Genomic DNA, 16375 nt, shown 5'->3' with positions numbered 1-16375 from the left:
ATCCCAAAGAAGTCGGGACGCTGCGTAAGACAGATGGAATAACAGGATGCAATGATTTGCAAATCCTGCAGCTCTATTGTTTTTTGTAAATAAACACAGATTCTGAATTTGATGTCGGCAACACATTCCAAAAAAGCTGGGACAGGGGCATGTTTACTGCTGTGTTACATCACTTTTGCTTTTAGACCACAGCACAGTTTTCCTCTCTCTCTCTCCCTCCCTCTCTCTCTCTCTCTCTCTCTCCCTCTCTCTCTCTTCAGTCCATCTCAGATGAGCTCAGGCTCAGACAGAGCGGCAGCGTCTCTGGATGTTGTTGATAGATGGTTTTCTCTTTGCATGGTAGAGTCTTAACTTGCATTTGTAGATGCAGCGCCGAACTGACTTTGCCAGCAATGGTTTTCTGAAGTGTTCCCGAGCCCATGTAACAACATCCTTTATACAGTCATGTTGGTTTAATGCAGAGCTGCCGAGGGATCGAATGTCACGGGCATTCACTGCTGGTTTTCATTTTTGCCTGTTATGTGCAGAGATTTCTGTGGATTCTTTGAATCTTTTGATATTATGGATTGCAGACAGTGAATTCCCTGAATTCCCTGCAACTCTATGTTGAGAAATGTTGCTCTCAAAGTGTTTGACTCTTTGCCCCCACAGGTGTTCACAAAGTCGTGACTGAGCCTTTCCAGGATGCTCCTTTCATACCCAATCATGATACTATCACCTGTTACCAATCAACCTGTTTACCTGTGAATGATCAGGTGTTTTTGGAGCGTTCCACAGCTTACCCAGTCTGTTGTTGCTCCTGTCCAAACTCGTTTCAAATGTGTTGCTGCCATTAGATTCAGAGTGTATGTCAATGGGTTATCAGTTTGAGCATTACATGTATTGTGTTTGTATGTATTCAGTTGAATGCAGGGCGAAAAGGATTCGCAAATCTTTCCATTCTGTTTTGATGCTTTGCACAGCAAGTTTTTGGAATAAGGGTTGTAATAGGTCTTTAATTGTGCAGCCTGTGATAAATTGCATTTAAGGTAAAAAAAGAAATATGACAGGCATGTTCATAATTTAAACTAATAGGTTTCAGGCCAATTCCTATAAGAGACAGCTCTCTCAGTTGTACCATAACTATACAATGTAATTATTCTATAGTGTAAACATGTTTAATAATTAATTGATTTATAACATATTTATAATGTTTACTTTGAAATACCACAGAGAAAAATTAGCATGTAAGCACTTGAAATATAACATGTTATGGGAAGACTAGGCATTACAGATAAGGACAGGAGGATTTCTATTAAAAGAGAAGGTTGACAAATAAACACTGAGCTGCATATCTGGACACAAGTAGGGATAACAGCTACACTACACTGCCGCCACCACCAGATCCAACAGACCTTGACTTAAGCAGATAAGAAGAAGCAAAGTTCATTCAGAACAAATTGATCGTAATCACCATGCCAGGTCTCAGGAGGCATACACAAAAAGGATCATTTAAAATGTGGGAGCTATGATCAAGTGATTGGATTTTTAAAAGCTCAGTGTATCTTGTGAATTTAGCTGTGGTGTCTGTTTTGTAAAATCACTGGTATGCTGAAAGCAAAAGGATAAGAGACAAAAGAATGACCTGACACGGTATGTTCAGGTGTTGGGTCTCTAAAACGAGGTCCCGCATCACCGTTCTCTGCTACTGGCACATATTGATTTCTGTCTATCTGGCGGTGAAGCCTTCGGTATCTTTGGCTTAGAAAGTGGACAATGGCAGGGCTTGACTGTGGGTTGTTGATACTGCCCATCAAGAAACTTCAGAAAACCAAAGTGCTTTCATGTCTGGAAACTGATTGATGCTGCTTTCCCTTTCACTCCACAGCGTCTGGAAACACAGACCAATTTCTAATAATGGGTATTACACCATATCCCCAGATAGATACTTTACTGGCATTTGAAAATCAGAGGTGAGGGTTGACTGCGTGGAAAGGCAATTATTGAAATAGGTAAAAACATCGTTAATTAGCGGAGCTCCAGTATTACACTGAGAATTGAGTGCAGTGTTAAGAAGGAAAAACAGCGGATCATGCGTGTGCATGGTAGCGAGCGCTGGCCAGCCCAAGAATAGGTGGATGCAGCATTTATAAGGGTCAGAAAAGGAGGGAGAATAAACAACAATCAGTTTACTCACAACAGTCAAAGCAAAGACAGATGCAGGGGGAGATAGTAATAGGAAGAATTCTAGCCTGAAAAGTGCCACCGGATCTAATAAAATGCTTCCACCAGCACTCTCTTGGGAGTTACAGTTCTCCGTATCTACATGTCAGGGAGGTAACTTATCTGAGGGGAAAGCAATTTACACAGGGATCAAATGCATGGCTGAAAGCATAAGTGACATTGTAAGCATTGGATTGCTGCTCCTCGGGAAGCCGGGGTAAGGAAATAGATGTGGAGGAGGATGCAACTTTATACGCGGGTTAATGTGACAGGTTTGGAATATATTGGTGATGAGGAGAGAGTTACTATAGATGCAAAATGAGTCCCACTTTAGCAAAGGAATGGAACATTTAAATGCAATTCATGTGGCAAAGCTCAGTGGAGAGAAGCATGTTTAGTTTAGTTATGGTTGGGGTAAATTTACAAAGCGATGACTTTATTTGGCCCAAAAATGCTTGGACTCCTTTCACCTTCAGAAGCCCAATTTCCTTAAGGTTTCAGAGCTGTGCTAGAAATGATCCACAGGGTTCCAGTCGGACTCAGCGGTGTGACTTGTTCCCTGCAGATTTTTTAAATGCTCTTCTAAGGTAAGAATATTACATTGCACCTCAGCTCACAGGAGCTCTGCGTGAGTTGGTACAATTTGTCAGCCTATTATTAGCATATTGTACACACTTCTAAATGTGTCAAGAGCACAAGTTAATGCTCCATAAATATATACTAAGCACAGCTACTGTATGATATTAAACACTGGCTTCATCAGGTGTATTTGATGAAGGTGCCAGAGGAATAGGTTGGCAGATATTAGCATATTTTTCACATGACATGGGCAAAGTGCTCTGAAAAGCTCTAAAAACCAAGAGTACACTAGGAGCTCAGCATCAAGTGGTACACAGTTATCACATCAGGTCTGTGTGCAGCGATTAATGCATGAAACAAACATACAGTAAATGGCTTATTTCCATCATGTTTTCTACATTTTGTTTCACCATTTGAGGTTCGACTGGTGCTCTTTTAATTACGTCTTCTCGTTGTCGCCCTCTTCTTCTGCAGTGGCATAATGGCACCTGATCTGATTATCTCAATTATCAACCCCTACTGTATTATTCCATTACAGTATGGATGGAACCTGGCAACAGTGGTGCATCTAGCAGCTGGAAAGCCAGATATTTTTCTTGGGAGTTGGTAAAGACCAAAAAACAGAGCTATAAGAGAGTGACTGTAGTACAGTACAGTAAAGTAAAGTTCGCCATTTCACCTTGACAGGTGATGATATGTGTGTGTTCACAGCTTCTTTCAGCTGCCCCCAGGTGGCCAGAAATATCTGTTACTGCAGGTTTGAAGTTGCAGGAATCTTCTCAGCTACTGGACAGGACAGAACCTCACTACAAGCTGCCTTGTTGTTATAGCTCAAGTGTTAGCAAACAATGGTTTACACACCAAAAAAGCAAAATTAGCATTTGGTGTTGTGTTTAGCTAAATTCTACAAGCTTTTAAAACGAATGGGTCATTATCTGTGGTATTATCGCTGCAGTCAACCCCCTTTCACATTACACTTTTTACACTGCACATTTACTCAGTGCTAATATAAAAACAATGATTAGTGGAGCTTAAAGGTACTGTGTGATGGGACTAATTGTAGAATGACTGCAGCCAAAGAAGAGTGCCAGCAGGGTAACATTTAATGGAACAGACACATCCTGGCAGCCTGTAAATTAGTTTGGGAATTCAGCACTGTGCTTTGTCCAGTGGACAAAACTAATGAATATGAAACCTTAGGGCCGGGTTGTACTTGGCTGGGGCACAGTACAGTAGGTACAGCAGTACAATATCGGACACATGCAATGGCTGCATTCATTATGTAAAAGCTCCGCTCCGCATGACCTCTCTGATACTGCTGCAAACTTGCATCAGAGGCTGCGGCCACAAAAATGTGTGGAGTCCGTCAGAATTTGAAAACCTGCATGACAATTATTGCTCAGTGAAGGTGGAAAAAAGACCCCAGGCTCCAAAGATTTCTTCTATACTGCAGGATACATGAATATGATGGATACTGCTGCATGAGTCAATAAGGTAAAAAGACTTTCACAGCAATCTTGTAGGGGCAGAGAAAAACGCAAGTTGAGTGATCATAAAAGGACTCAGAGTTTTCCACCGAAGCAATCTGTTTCATGACAAAGAGCTAAATGACCTAATATGAGGTTGTAAAATCTATCAAAACCTTGAAAATGTGACAGCCGGCAGAGCATAAAAATTAAACATTCAACAGAAACACAATATTTGTAAGTGTTTATGCTTAAAGTGGAGTATAGTACCTAAACCCTGTTGGCTTAGAGCTGGTATTACCTGGACCTCATAAGAATTTGATCCAAATCTTGAAGATAACTATGTAATTAAATAAGGTTACCTGAAAGATACACTTTCAGTGACAGTATAAAGTGACTATACTGAATACAGTGATTGGTTTCTCTTTTGATTTTAGATGCTTTCTGCCTGCCACTTACTGACAGTACGACATGCACGACGACAGGCTCAATAAGACCGACTCATTCACAGGGAGCTGATGCACACACACACACCTGGCGGAGGTTGCGGGTCACTCGAACATCGTGCCAGGCGTGGTCGTTGAACTTCCCACTGGCCGGCTCCACCAGGGCCTCGAAGGCACCGGAGCCCAGGTTGATGACCAGCCACAGAGCTCCGTTCCTCAGGGACAGGTTAACATAGTCAGCTGACCTCCCCGTGTGAAGCAGCAGGCCGTTCCTCTGCATGGTGCGGAAGGACAGCGTGATCTCATCCAAACTGCTCTGAATGGGAGTCTGGGACAGGTTGTAGCTGAAGAACTCATTGCCTTTGAAGGTGGCCACTGACTCCTCCTGCCCTGAGAGGGGAGGAGAAACATCTTAGATAATTCTTCCAGTCATTACGTTTGATTTATCTTCAGCACTGTACTGTATATTCACTGCTGCAGTGACATGTTGAGACTAAAATGAGCAGAAAATGTACAATAAAGCATCATTTGACAAACATTTTCCTATCACCAAAACTAACTTGAACGGACCATGTAAATATCTGTGGAACTACTCACATATGCTACAAAATCACTGTACAGTCTGATGGACACATGCACTCAATGGGAGATCACATGTTCCTGCGTGTTGTTTGCACACTAAAGGATAAGTCTGGCGATGCTCTGGATTTTTCTTATTGTCAAGAAATGCCATAAAAAGACCAAAACCAGCAATAAACTGATCCCTAGAACAAGTGTTGTCTGTGTTGCCAAAGCCTGATATTCCTCTGTTTCACAGGCCTCCATAAAGACACATCAGAGAGCCACAGTGTTACTCCGGCTGCCATGATCCTTCATTAGGATAAACACGGGCACTTTGAGTCACTTTGAGTCGATGCCACATACAGCGTCCTTGTGCTGCAAATACTGACTAGCACACCAAATCTGCAGCTGAGAACAGTCCCCAACCAATGCACAATTTACTCCTATCTGAGTGAACATTGCTAAAAACTACAGCGCGCAGCTGTTTATTTGGCCTCTTTAAAAATATATACTGTATATATTTGTGATCTCTTTTGAAAGATGTACATCTTCAGCTGGAAAAATTGGCTCAGAGATGAGAGCAACAAACAAGATAGGGTTGTCGTTAAGTATTGAGATACTTTGTTGATTTTGCTGATTTGTTGACAATAGGACAAGCACAGAACAATGCCTTAGCCTTTATTCAGCACTGACATTTGAAAAATGCCAATATGAATGAATCAGGATTGGCTAAACATCTAATTACACCCACAGAACTTCCAGTGAGTATACGTACAGTAAAATTTGATTGCTCAGACAATTTCCCCGACTGTTCCAGTAAAAGCACTTTTCAGGTTTAACCAGAGCAGAAGGAAGCTGCTGGTTTCTGTCTGTTTCTTCGTTTCTTGGAATATGGCACTGCTGGCAACCTAACTTTTCACAAGCTGCACTAAGATCCCTATCAGTGTAGCACCTCCGGTGTCAAACATCTCTAAATGTAACACAAAATCGTTTTTGTTATTAGAGTTCATTCATTCAGCAATGAGGCTACTACTGATTACACACAAGATGAGGCTTTTTGATTTGTTTGGGGTTTTGACAGCTGTTGTCAATGTAAGCTGAATTATAACTTACAAAATGACAGGATTTTAAATAAATATCTAAAAACCAATACTAGAGATAGATAGATAGATAGATAGATAGATAGATAGATAGATAGATAGATAGATAGATAGATAGACACCATACTCACATGAAAACATGTACAATACTGATTACAAATAGCAATATGAATTTAGAAAATCAGACCTATATAGAAGCAAGTAAGACATGTGCAAACTCTTGAATCAGAGCTAGACGCCACAAAGGTCATACGTGTTAAATGTTGCATTTTGATTTTGCAGACTAGTCCTGCTGGATTTGCCTGATTGTATACTGAATAAATAAATACTGAATAATGAAATACGCTGTACTAATTTCCCTTCCCACTTCACACAGGGTTGTAACTGTTGGCGTGTAACTGTTCTTTAGCGTTGACCCACAGAGGTAATGTTTACTATGGCGTACCACAGTTCTTGAACTCATGAATGGACTGTTTCAGGCCGATACACACACCCATTCCTTTGCTTGTTTGTAAGTTACAGCCTCAAAACTACTGAGCAAGCTGTTTCAAGGTAGAAGGATAAGCTGTCCCTTAAGCCTATGTTTGCTTGTACAGTAGATGTCGGCTTCTGAACTCCGGGGCCAATTTAAGCCGGCAGGAGCAGCGGTCCCATTAGTCTCTATTGTTTGAACAGTGTAGTTACTCAACGACTGAGCAGACAGCAACTCATTAGGCTATTGCTGTTGAGCCTAAATGCGAAGTTCGGCATTTGATTGATGTTGTAGGTGAAATGCAACCCTAAGTGCAGGTGCAGAGCCAACATAATGCACACTGAAGGCAACTCAGTGTGGTTGAGGAAAAACTGGTGGCGGGACACCCGAGGTGTAGTAGTCTAATTTAGCAGAACACGAGTGCGTATGTGTTGAGCTGATGGACCCTTGCAGGCACAGCTACCATTTCATCTAATATCTAAAAAGGTTTCCTCACACAAAATAAGTCCATGTGGGAAGAGGATTTACCACCGTTATACATTGAAGACAAAGTCACTAGCGGACTACCCTGAAGCCCTCTTGAAGGTCTTTGAGACCTCTGCTTTCCTGATCGCCAAGGATGTTGCCCATTGTCTGCAGCAACAGCGTTTACCGGCTTGTGCAAAAGGTTGCGTTTGCTCTGACACCAGACAGACTGACACCGACTCTGTGGTAATGCCACGAGAGATGCTGTGGGAGCAGTTTAACACTCTATGCATGTTGCAGCTTCTACCTTGGTTGCAGCTATAAGACAATTGCAGCAAACACCTATATGAGAAGAAAAAGCAGGCTCAGCAGAATCTAACGGCAGCAACAACATGCTCTTCACGTCTCTCCCGCTTCGCTTCTGATTGCCACATCTTGCTGCTTTATGCTACAGCTTCCTCTCTCTCTCACTCTGTCTCACTATACATCATCCAATATCCTATTTCTTTGCACCCGATGGTTTCAGACCATAAAAGTTCCCTCTAAACTCAGGGTAAAAACACTAGTGAGTCCTTCACGGGCTGCTCTTGGCCAATTCAATGAAGTGCACACCTTCAAAATATGGAGGGAGCTCCAGGATTTTGGGCGCCACTTGAACATTGGACAAGTTAGCTTTAAAATAGCAAGAGCCCCTATACTCAGGTCCAAAAAGGATTATCCGTATAGGTACGGCCCAGAGCTATAAATCATGCTGCTAGCTGTCACAGCATGATGCACATCAAACACTGTAATGTAAGAGGGTCTTGCCATCAGGTGGGAAGACATTATCTGCTCCTACTTCCTATTAGCCCACCTGGTCCAGTCTCTGTTACAATTACACTATGCTGCAGTGGCTGCACCAACGTGGAAAATACCAACATGTGGATCGCTCATTAATATTAAACTTTACAGCTGATTAATTTCAAAGTGGTCCAGGAGCCCGGGGCACAGATGGCAACTGCTGACTTGGACTCCTGTTCAGGGGCGGGGGAGTCAGTTGTCAGGCGGTGCGGGCATGTGCATAGCCTGGGCAGCAGTTTAACTCCGGTCTGGAGGCAGGGATGTGCATAAGCACTCTAGGCATTCCATCAGCCACACCTGTGCCTGAATAATCTCATAATTTACTGTATATCTGTGTGTACACATAGGACACACACACAAGCAGCCACTCTCTGGGACTCTTCCCAGAGAGTGACAACCAAGAAGTATATTTAATTTGAAATGATGTGTGGCAAAATAAATACACATCAAACCAGACTGCTCTATTTAATATCCCCTCAGGCTAAAGCTGGAATATTGTTGAAGTTAACGACAAATGTTTAAAGAAACATTAAATGGCTGAATAAAACTTTGATGTCTCATGTATACCCCATGAACTCAGATGTACATTACTTTGTTGCTAATTATATAGCTGTGCTACGCCTGAGTATTGCCCGGAGGCTTATTTCTGTAAATCTTCATCGCAGTCAGTTACCAACTACTTTGTCGTATTGATTCATAAAATGAAGCAATTACATTTAGACTTCCTTTCACAACGGATCACATCGCGGTTGGCCTATAGGACGCACTTCTATACAACTTAGTAAATATTTGATTTAACAGCATACTTCTAGCACAGCAGACAATGTTAATCATTGCTGAAGCAGTCGCAGCATACAGTATATCCAACTGCATTGTTCTGTCAGCATACCCATCAATTAAATGTGGAGCTTAAATTGTCTTTTTAAAGACTGATTACTACTTCTGTACATGAACAAGTTTGTCCTAAAGCGAGAAGCCAAAGAATCCAGACCGTAATCTACAACGTCACACTCATGTACGGCCTCAAGCTGCGCCATTTATAGTGGCTGAAAAACTGCCGTTATCATGCTGTGAAGTATTCACTTAAGCCTTTTCATGTACTGTAAATGACCTCAATATTAGTTTTATCAGTTCTACGCCAGAAAATGTATATCAGAACACCCAGCGCACTACCACACACTCTTTTTTTTTCCATCTTCACCGATTTGTGTTCCACGGAGTGAACAAAGATGGCACACAAAGCTATTCCTGGAGAGTATTTATAATGAGCAATTACATAAATGCACTTTTCAGCATTGATTGGGTTGAAATTTAAAAACAGAATTTGCTATGAATGAATGGAGTTTCTATGAAACTGGGAAAAAAAAAGAAAAACAAAAGTCATTAACACAGGATGATACCAAACAAGTAAGCTTTTTGGTCAAATCAGTAATTAAAAAAAAAAAAAAAAAAAAAAAAAAAATTTCAGGTATTTATTTTGTCAAAATTCAACCAAAAAGATATTTTATCTGGAGATTATAGTCTAAGCAACATTTTGCTGATAAGGAAAATGAGGCCTTGAGCAGTGTATTGTACTGTCAGCGTGGGTCATTAAAGCCAAATCTCTATGTTTAGAGACAACACTGATTGCCATGGAGACAGGATGGGGACTTTCATCTGAATCCCACAACACGTGGCAGAAAACACAAAGCATAAATACAGCAGGCTTCATGTAGGTCAGTGCCACCCATACTGTAGTCAAAATGCCCTTTTAATGTCTTACCTAATGTTTTTCTTCCAAGGTTTTACTTCACAGTACTGTAGCTTTAATATAATTCAGTTATTAGTCAGCATTTGAGTTCAAATCAGTTCAAAGAGTGTGCAGAACGGTGTATCCTGACCTTGTGTGCATTATATATATATATATATATATATATATATATATATATATTCGTTCTGAACAAGAAAGAACAGGACAGCACAATAGAATCCCTCCCTCACTTAATTTCTTACTGGCAAAATCCTCCTATGCAAAAATATCTCCCCCGTCACTAGTTCGAAATCTATTTCTTTGAATGTGCACTTATATGAATATTCAACACATTAGGGCTGCTGAAATCATTTGATGGGAATGTTATTTGCAACCCACTGATGAGTGATCATAAGCAACCCAATGATCACACATTTGAGAAATCAGAACTATCTTGTAACTGTGTGAAAATCAAAATTCTTTCCAACAGCCTCGAGAAAAAAAGATGCAAGAGCAATTCCTCAGATAATACAGTATGTTTGTGCTTCCTCCTGATTATTTTAACAGGTCAAGAAACTTCTGTGCGGCCCTGAAAGACACCCTTGGCATGAGATCATTTTATTCTTTGTCACTGACACCTGTTGATTTCCTTTGAAAACACCATGAAACCAAACCGAAGAGATGCTATGAGCATAGATGCATTACCTTGGCGAAAAACTGCAGAGGTCAAAGGTGATGTTCCAGTAGCTCAGTCAGTGGTCAGGACAAGGGTTTGACGGACAAGAATTGAGTGAGTAGTGAGCATAACATGACAGGAAGCAAAAACGAATAGGCAAGTATATGAAAAAAGAGGAGAGGAAATATTAGTGCAGCACAGTTAACTAAAATGATTTCAGGGGAAGGGGAAATGTTGTGATCAGGTGGCTGGGAAGGAAAAGCAAACCAATAGACCCCATACCTTGGCGGTTTAACATCAGGTGCGCCAGACCTTGAGGGAAAGAACAGAAAAAAGGATACGAAAACAGGAAGTTCATAAAGAGGTTTGGGAGAACAAAAGCATTGTCACAATGTTGGACTGCAGTTTGTGACAGACATCCTGGGGAAGGTACGGATGTCAAAGTTCAAAACAAATAGAAAGGGGAAATCAAACTAAAAACAGACAAACATCTCAAGGGAGGAGAGGGAAGGCAAGGAAAGAAAAAAACATCTTGATTGGTGCAACCCTCATAGGCAGTTGCTCACACAGATGCTTTTTTCTAAATGGAACACATACTGTATGTTTACTTGATGCAGACAGCGTTCGAGATGTATCAGATATACATAAATCCTGCTTTATATCGCAAACACCTGACGTAAAAATGCACTCGTGGAGTTCTTTGATCTCAAACAGGGCTGTATAGGCCGAGCCGCTCATCTGTATGCACTGATATTTGCATGTAAGTGGTAAAACCAGACGAGCCTATTAAACCTTCTACGTGGCAGCATTTTATAAAAGGGCAGAAGTGACACCATTCCTTATCCGCTAAATCTCCACAAACCATCACTCACTTTCATCCAGTGGAGCTCAATAAGTTTCAGGGGTCGAACACTGGCAGAACAACCGTCACGTAACAGGTCAGCCGCTAATGATCTGACACGCCTAACCTTTTAATTCTGAAAAGAAAAAGTGAGACAAAAAAAAAAAGAAGAAGACTGGAGCTGCGACCTGATGCTGCGCTGCGTTAAAGCTCATCATAAAGCAGGCTCTTACACAAATAAGACGGACAGTGTGCTTCAAGGTAACACAGCACTACAGCATTGGAATACTCTCTCATACTGGGAACACAAGGAAGCAAACTGGAAATATGCTGCAACCTTATCACTCACATATTGCTGAGCAGTTGCTGGTGACGTGTCTAAAAGTCCAGCTGGACGGACTGCACACACTGCGGCGACTGAAGCCAAATTTGACTTCATTTCGTGTGCATCACCAGCCTCTGCCTAGCGCTCTCATGTCCCGCTCAGCTCAGACACAGAGAGACTCAGATGAACATCGCGATAGGTCAGCCAGAAATCGTATGGCATACCTCGCCTGCTCCCCATGCCAAAAAGGAGAAGGGAATGACGCGACGCAAACACCTCCGATGTGCAGATGAGCCCACGCAACGCCCCCAATGCAAACAGCATCGGCACTCTAAGACTCATATAGCGGTCCCTGTTCAAGTCCCAGTTCTGTCATTAGCTCAAATCTTATGGAGGGGCAGGTTGCCGTTGCGCAAATCTCCTGCACATGTTCCGCTGAACAAAGCTGTTCATGCTGCAACTCTTGGTGTGGAATGGACATGATTACCCCTGGGATGGTCCTTGCCTGCCAACACGTAGGCTTTTGATACAGAGTGTCATTGCACAGGCCAGTGACTGAGCCTCTGCTTAGACAGGATTCAGCCACAACCCTGTCTACACAGCAGACAAAGAGCTGCTGTGTGCACCCCCGCTGCGGCTGTGCGTCCCACATGACGAGCCAACGTATGTGTACACAAGGCATAAACAGTGTTACCTCCCCTTCCATTCATCACCCCTCGGGTGATCTCATTCTCACCAGACTGGGCTGAGATCTTCTGGCGTCTGTATGTTCGGCCCATCCTCACGCTATAAAAGAGAAGGCGCATCTACGACATGGCAGTAGCACCGAGGGGCTAAAAGGGAGGCTTGTTTATCATTAACAGTGACAAAGACACACCCAGCAGCATCAGGCTGGGAGCCAGCGCCAGCTGAGACAGCACGAGGAATATCTGCTAAATCTCTTTCCATTTCGTTCTTTCTTTCATGTGAGGAGGTGGAAGGGTAGCTTTTCTATAATCCAACTAATAAGAAGAAGCAGTCACAAAGCCAGAGGCCATCGCTTCATCAAGTGGGGAATGCCCAGTCTGACCCTGGTGATTTCTGTGGAGCTGGAGAGCAGAGCCAAAGACTCCACAGCTATGATGACTCCACACACTTCAGGTTTTTTTTTTCGAGCAGTGGGACGAGGAAGACTGACCTGCATGTCTGACTGATGCATCCCTGACTAACGGAGACCGATGGTTGTGACCAAAACAGGTGAGGGTGGGCGGCACTTAACGAGCGCCTCAGCCAGCACCGTCATCTTTGACTAGCTGTCGCTCGAGGAGTTAAGAAAAGCGGATGAGGAGTGGTGTCGCTGCTGTCCTTGTGTTGGGGCAGCCACACATTGAATATGCTCATCCTACTTGGCTGAGCCTTATATCCAAATCTCAGTGTGTGGAAAGGCAGAGATAAGTGGCCGGACCTATAGAGAGAAACCCATTAGAAAGGAAAGCCCGTATGAAAATAAACCGCCCTTCCTACCAGTAATCTACCAGCTTCCTATTTTTAAATCAAGAGGCAACTTTAACAGATGGGTTTCAGGGCAAACAAAAATGTACAACCAGGCGATGGAAGCTCATTTCATTAAAATGTTAGCATGCTGCTTTAGGATCTGTTTGACTTGGCCTCATTATAAAAGAATATTTCAGTATTTTTAGGAATATACTGCTGTTCTCGTCTGTTTGGATTCTGTAAACTAGCACATTTGCCTTGTGGATGTGATGTGTTAATGATCACCTCATCATGTCACTCTATAAGGGACTGTGGACAGCAGTCATTTATTAGTGTTGTGTTTGCCGGGCCTGCACGCGCTTCACTCATCTACATCACTGACCTTGAGTAAATCCATTATAAATCCACTCTTTGTTTTCAAACCTTCGAGCGAGTTGCACGCTACTGGCTCGAGGTTTGAAACCAGCCCTGTGTGATTCAGTGTGGATTTACCCGGCAAAAGACAGCAAGAGAAAACTGTGACAGACACAATAATAATATTTTGAAGAGTGCTGCCATGCCAGCACAATATAAATTCCTTTTTTTATACCTGAAGAATGTTTTTATTGTGCACAAACGCTGCTTCAAAAAGGAAGCACACTATGTATTAAAGTCCACCACAGACCTGCAGACACTGTGTTGATACAGTGTATTAACAGGAACGTGTTTCCTCATGACATGATGTTGACCTTTAAGCCTCCTGCGTTCATTCTCCTGCCCTCTTTTTCTTTTCGCTGATTTGATCGATTTGACTTTTGCAAAAGTTTTTCTTAATAACTTTTACAAATATCTTGTTGTTGTCGAATCGTTGTTCACTCAAATATACCATAAATAAAACGAGAATTTATGTCCGTGGTGTTGCTAAAATAAAAAGCATCTTGATTTCATTCCTCCGTAATTGCTTGTGACAGTGTGAACTTCTGGAAACGCTTCTAACAAGGCAAACGCTGCTACCTAGGTAACTTTCGTTAAACAAATAGAGTGAAAAGACAAATGCAGATGTTGAAGGACCTCTCAGTCATTATTGTGACATTAATTAGCGTGCATCTAAGAAGAAAGAGCCATTGCATGAGGATTAGGATTTGCTAAATTTGTTTTTCCGTGAAAAGTACACTGTTATGGAGGCTGTTGTAATGAGGGATTAGACCAAGGTCACTGCTGCTGAAAGATGCAAGCCCACCAGGACCAGCTGTGTCCTTACTTTGCAAGATTTCTGTGCCTGCTTTGTCAACCCTGTAGTTCTTAGTGTGTCATTACTGTGTGCTTACACTTAAAAATATGGAGGGGAAAAAAACAAAACAATGGCAGTGTGTTTGCACTTGACATTTGTGCGCCGTGTTAGGTTTTCCTATACGTTTGAGAGGCTTCTCGCTGTTCTGCGTCTGCCTTGTGAGGTGGCTGTCCTTATCTCTCCTTCACAGACCTGCTGTCTTTCTTTTTTTTTTTTTTTTGCTCACAACGCATCAGAGGACGCTGCACTCTTTTGGCATTAGAGCACGCCCCGCCATGGCCTTTGTCCGCACACATCGACGGGAGCCCACGTGCTGCATACTGTAGATGAACAAGTCAGAAGACTCACCTGCTGTGAAAAAGGTTTTCGCTGGCTTAAAGCGCTTCCTCAGACAAATAAAGATAATTCCTGCACCACTTAAAACCCACAGCCAAAACCAAATATAGCATATGGGTTACCATCTTTGCCATCTCTGGGGGTGGCGGCGGTGGGGAGAGGGGGGGCTTCAGTTAACGCATACGTTCGTCTATTCCTGTCGAGGACAACAAAGACTTGCTGCCAAATAGCACATGGAGTTGTTTGAAGGACAGAAAAAAGGCATCTGGTGAGTGTGATTTTGCTGTTGTCATTGTTGTTTTCATGCATTCTGCATCGGGGATTGTCTCCATGTCAAGCTTTAATCCAATAAACATTCTGATGTGCTCTCTTTGCAGCCTGTCATTTAATAACGCCTGGCTTTTTGCTGCGAGCAGAGCCATGCCATCTTTGCTCTTATTAAGAATGATTAATGCCCGTTTTTGGAAACAGTGCTGAGATGAAACCTATTAACTATTGCTGAAGCATACAATCAGATACCACAGTAACTAACTCTGACTTTTGTGCTTCTGGAAACACGGCATCGAGAATCTAAACCACAGCATGAATCATCTTTAGTAAATTATTGCATGAAAGACAATGCATACCGATGTCACTGAATATGTTTTGTGCGTGTTGTCATGAAAGCCATTCTACACTCGTATCTTCCTGCTTGTACTCTGCACAGCCGCTACACATGAAGACAATAACATCCTGCAACCTTCAGTGTATTCTGCTGTCAAACGCCAAACGTGTCAGAGGCAGGATTTCGGAGAGCAGGTGCACATGGGTCGGTGCATTTTGAGTCGGTAACAGTGATTTATAATGTGCAGTGGTTCAGTGCACCTTGCGCTGGTCTCCGGAGCCTGTTGGCTGCCCTTTCGCCAGAACCAGCAGTCCTTACTGGGGAGATGGATGCCTCGCTCTGTTGCCGACTAAACAAATCTCCCCTCCTCACTTTCAATCTTCATTTCACGTTCAGTATGTGCACCTCATTAGGAACCAATCCCGTTTGATTGTGGTCAGTTCAAATGTTGGCAATAATGAAAGAAATGCCTCGTTTCCTGCCAAAGAAGATTTGTCCCTCTTAAGAAGAAAATAATTCAAATGCACCTGAAAAAACATCATTGCTCAAATAATATCACAATCTGATGAATGTCGAGGCTTCAGTAGTCAGTCATGTTATGCCAGAGGATTTATGCCATCATGTCTGGGTTTAATCCACATATTGACCTTTGAGCATAATGGCATATAATGGCATAATGACTCTGTAAGCCTTAACATTAAACGGTAGTTTAGATGAGGAAAAAATGCACTGCAGAGAGAGGGAAAAATACAGAAGTTATAAATAATAAAACAAAGCATCTCTGTACAGTCATTTTCTCTGTGATGCAGTATATGAATGCTCCCCATATTGTTCAACACCCACATACTCTGCAGACCCCTCCAGTCACCTTGCGCACACCGATTGTATATACAATGAGCATTCAGCACATTAAGCGCTTTTTCCTTTATCGACCTCGTGACCAGTGATAGTATATCTCCTTTCTGCTTAATTTGTTGGATGTCAGAACTG

At 42.3% G+C, this 16375-nt stretch overlaps 1 protein-coding gene across 1 annotated transcript in view; it reads right to left on the bottom strand.

Annotated features, from left to right (window-relative positions):
- nrxn2a (neurexin 2a) overlaps nt 1-16375 on the bottom strand; it is an 89748-nt gene that overhangs the window by 71369 nt on the left and 2004 nt on the right. The window contains exons 3-5 of the mRNA XM_041951566.1: nt 10819-10848; nt 10566-10577; nt 4782-5083 (exon numbers count right to left, since the gene is read on the bottom strand). Of these exons, the coding sequence (XP_041807500.1) occupies nt 4782-5083; nt 10566-10577; nt 10819-10848 (344 nt within the window). The remainder of the gene's footprint in view (nt 1-4781; nt 5084-10565; nt 10578-10818; nt 10849-16375) is intronic.

Source organism: Chelmon rostratus, chromosome 14, assembly GCF_017976325.1.
Source record: "Chelmon rostratus isolate fCheRos1 chromosome 14, fCheRos1.pri, whole genome shotgun sequence".
Lineage (NCBI taxonomy): Eukaryota > Metazoa > Chordata > Actinopteri > Chaetodontiformes > Chaetodontidae > Chelmon > Chelmon rostratus.
This window is presented reverse-complemented; position numbering and strand designations above follow the sequence as displayed.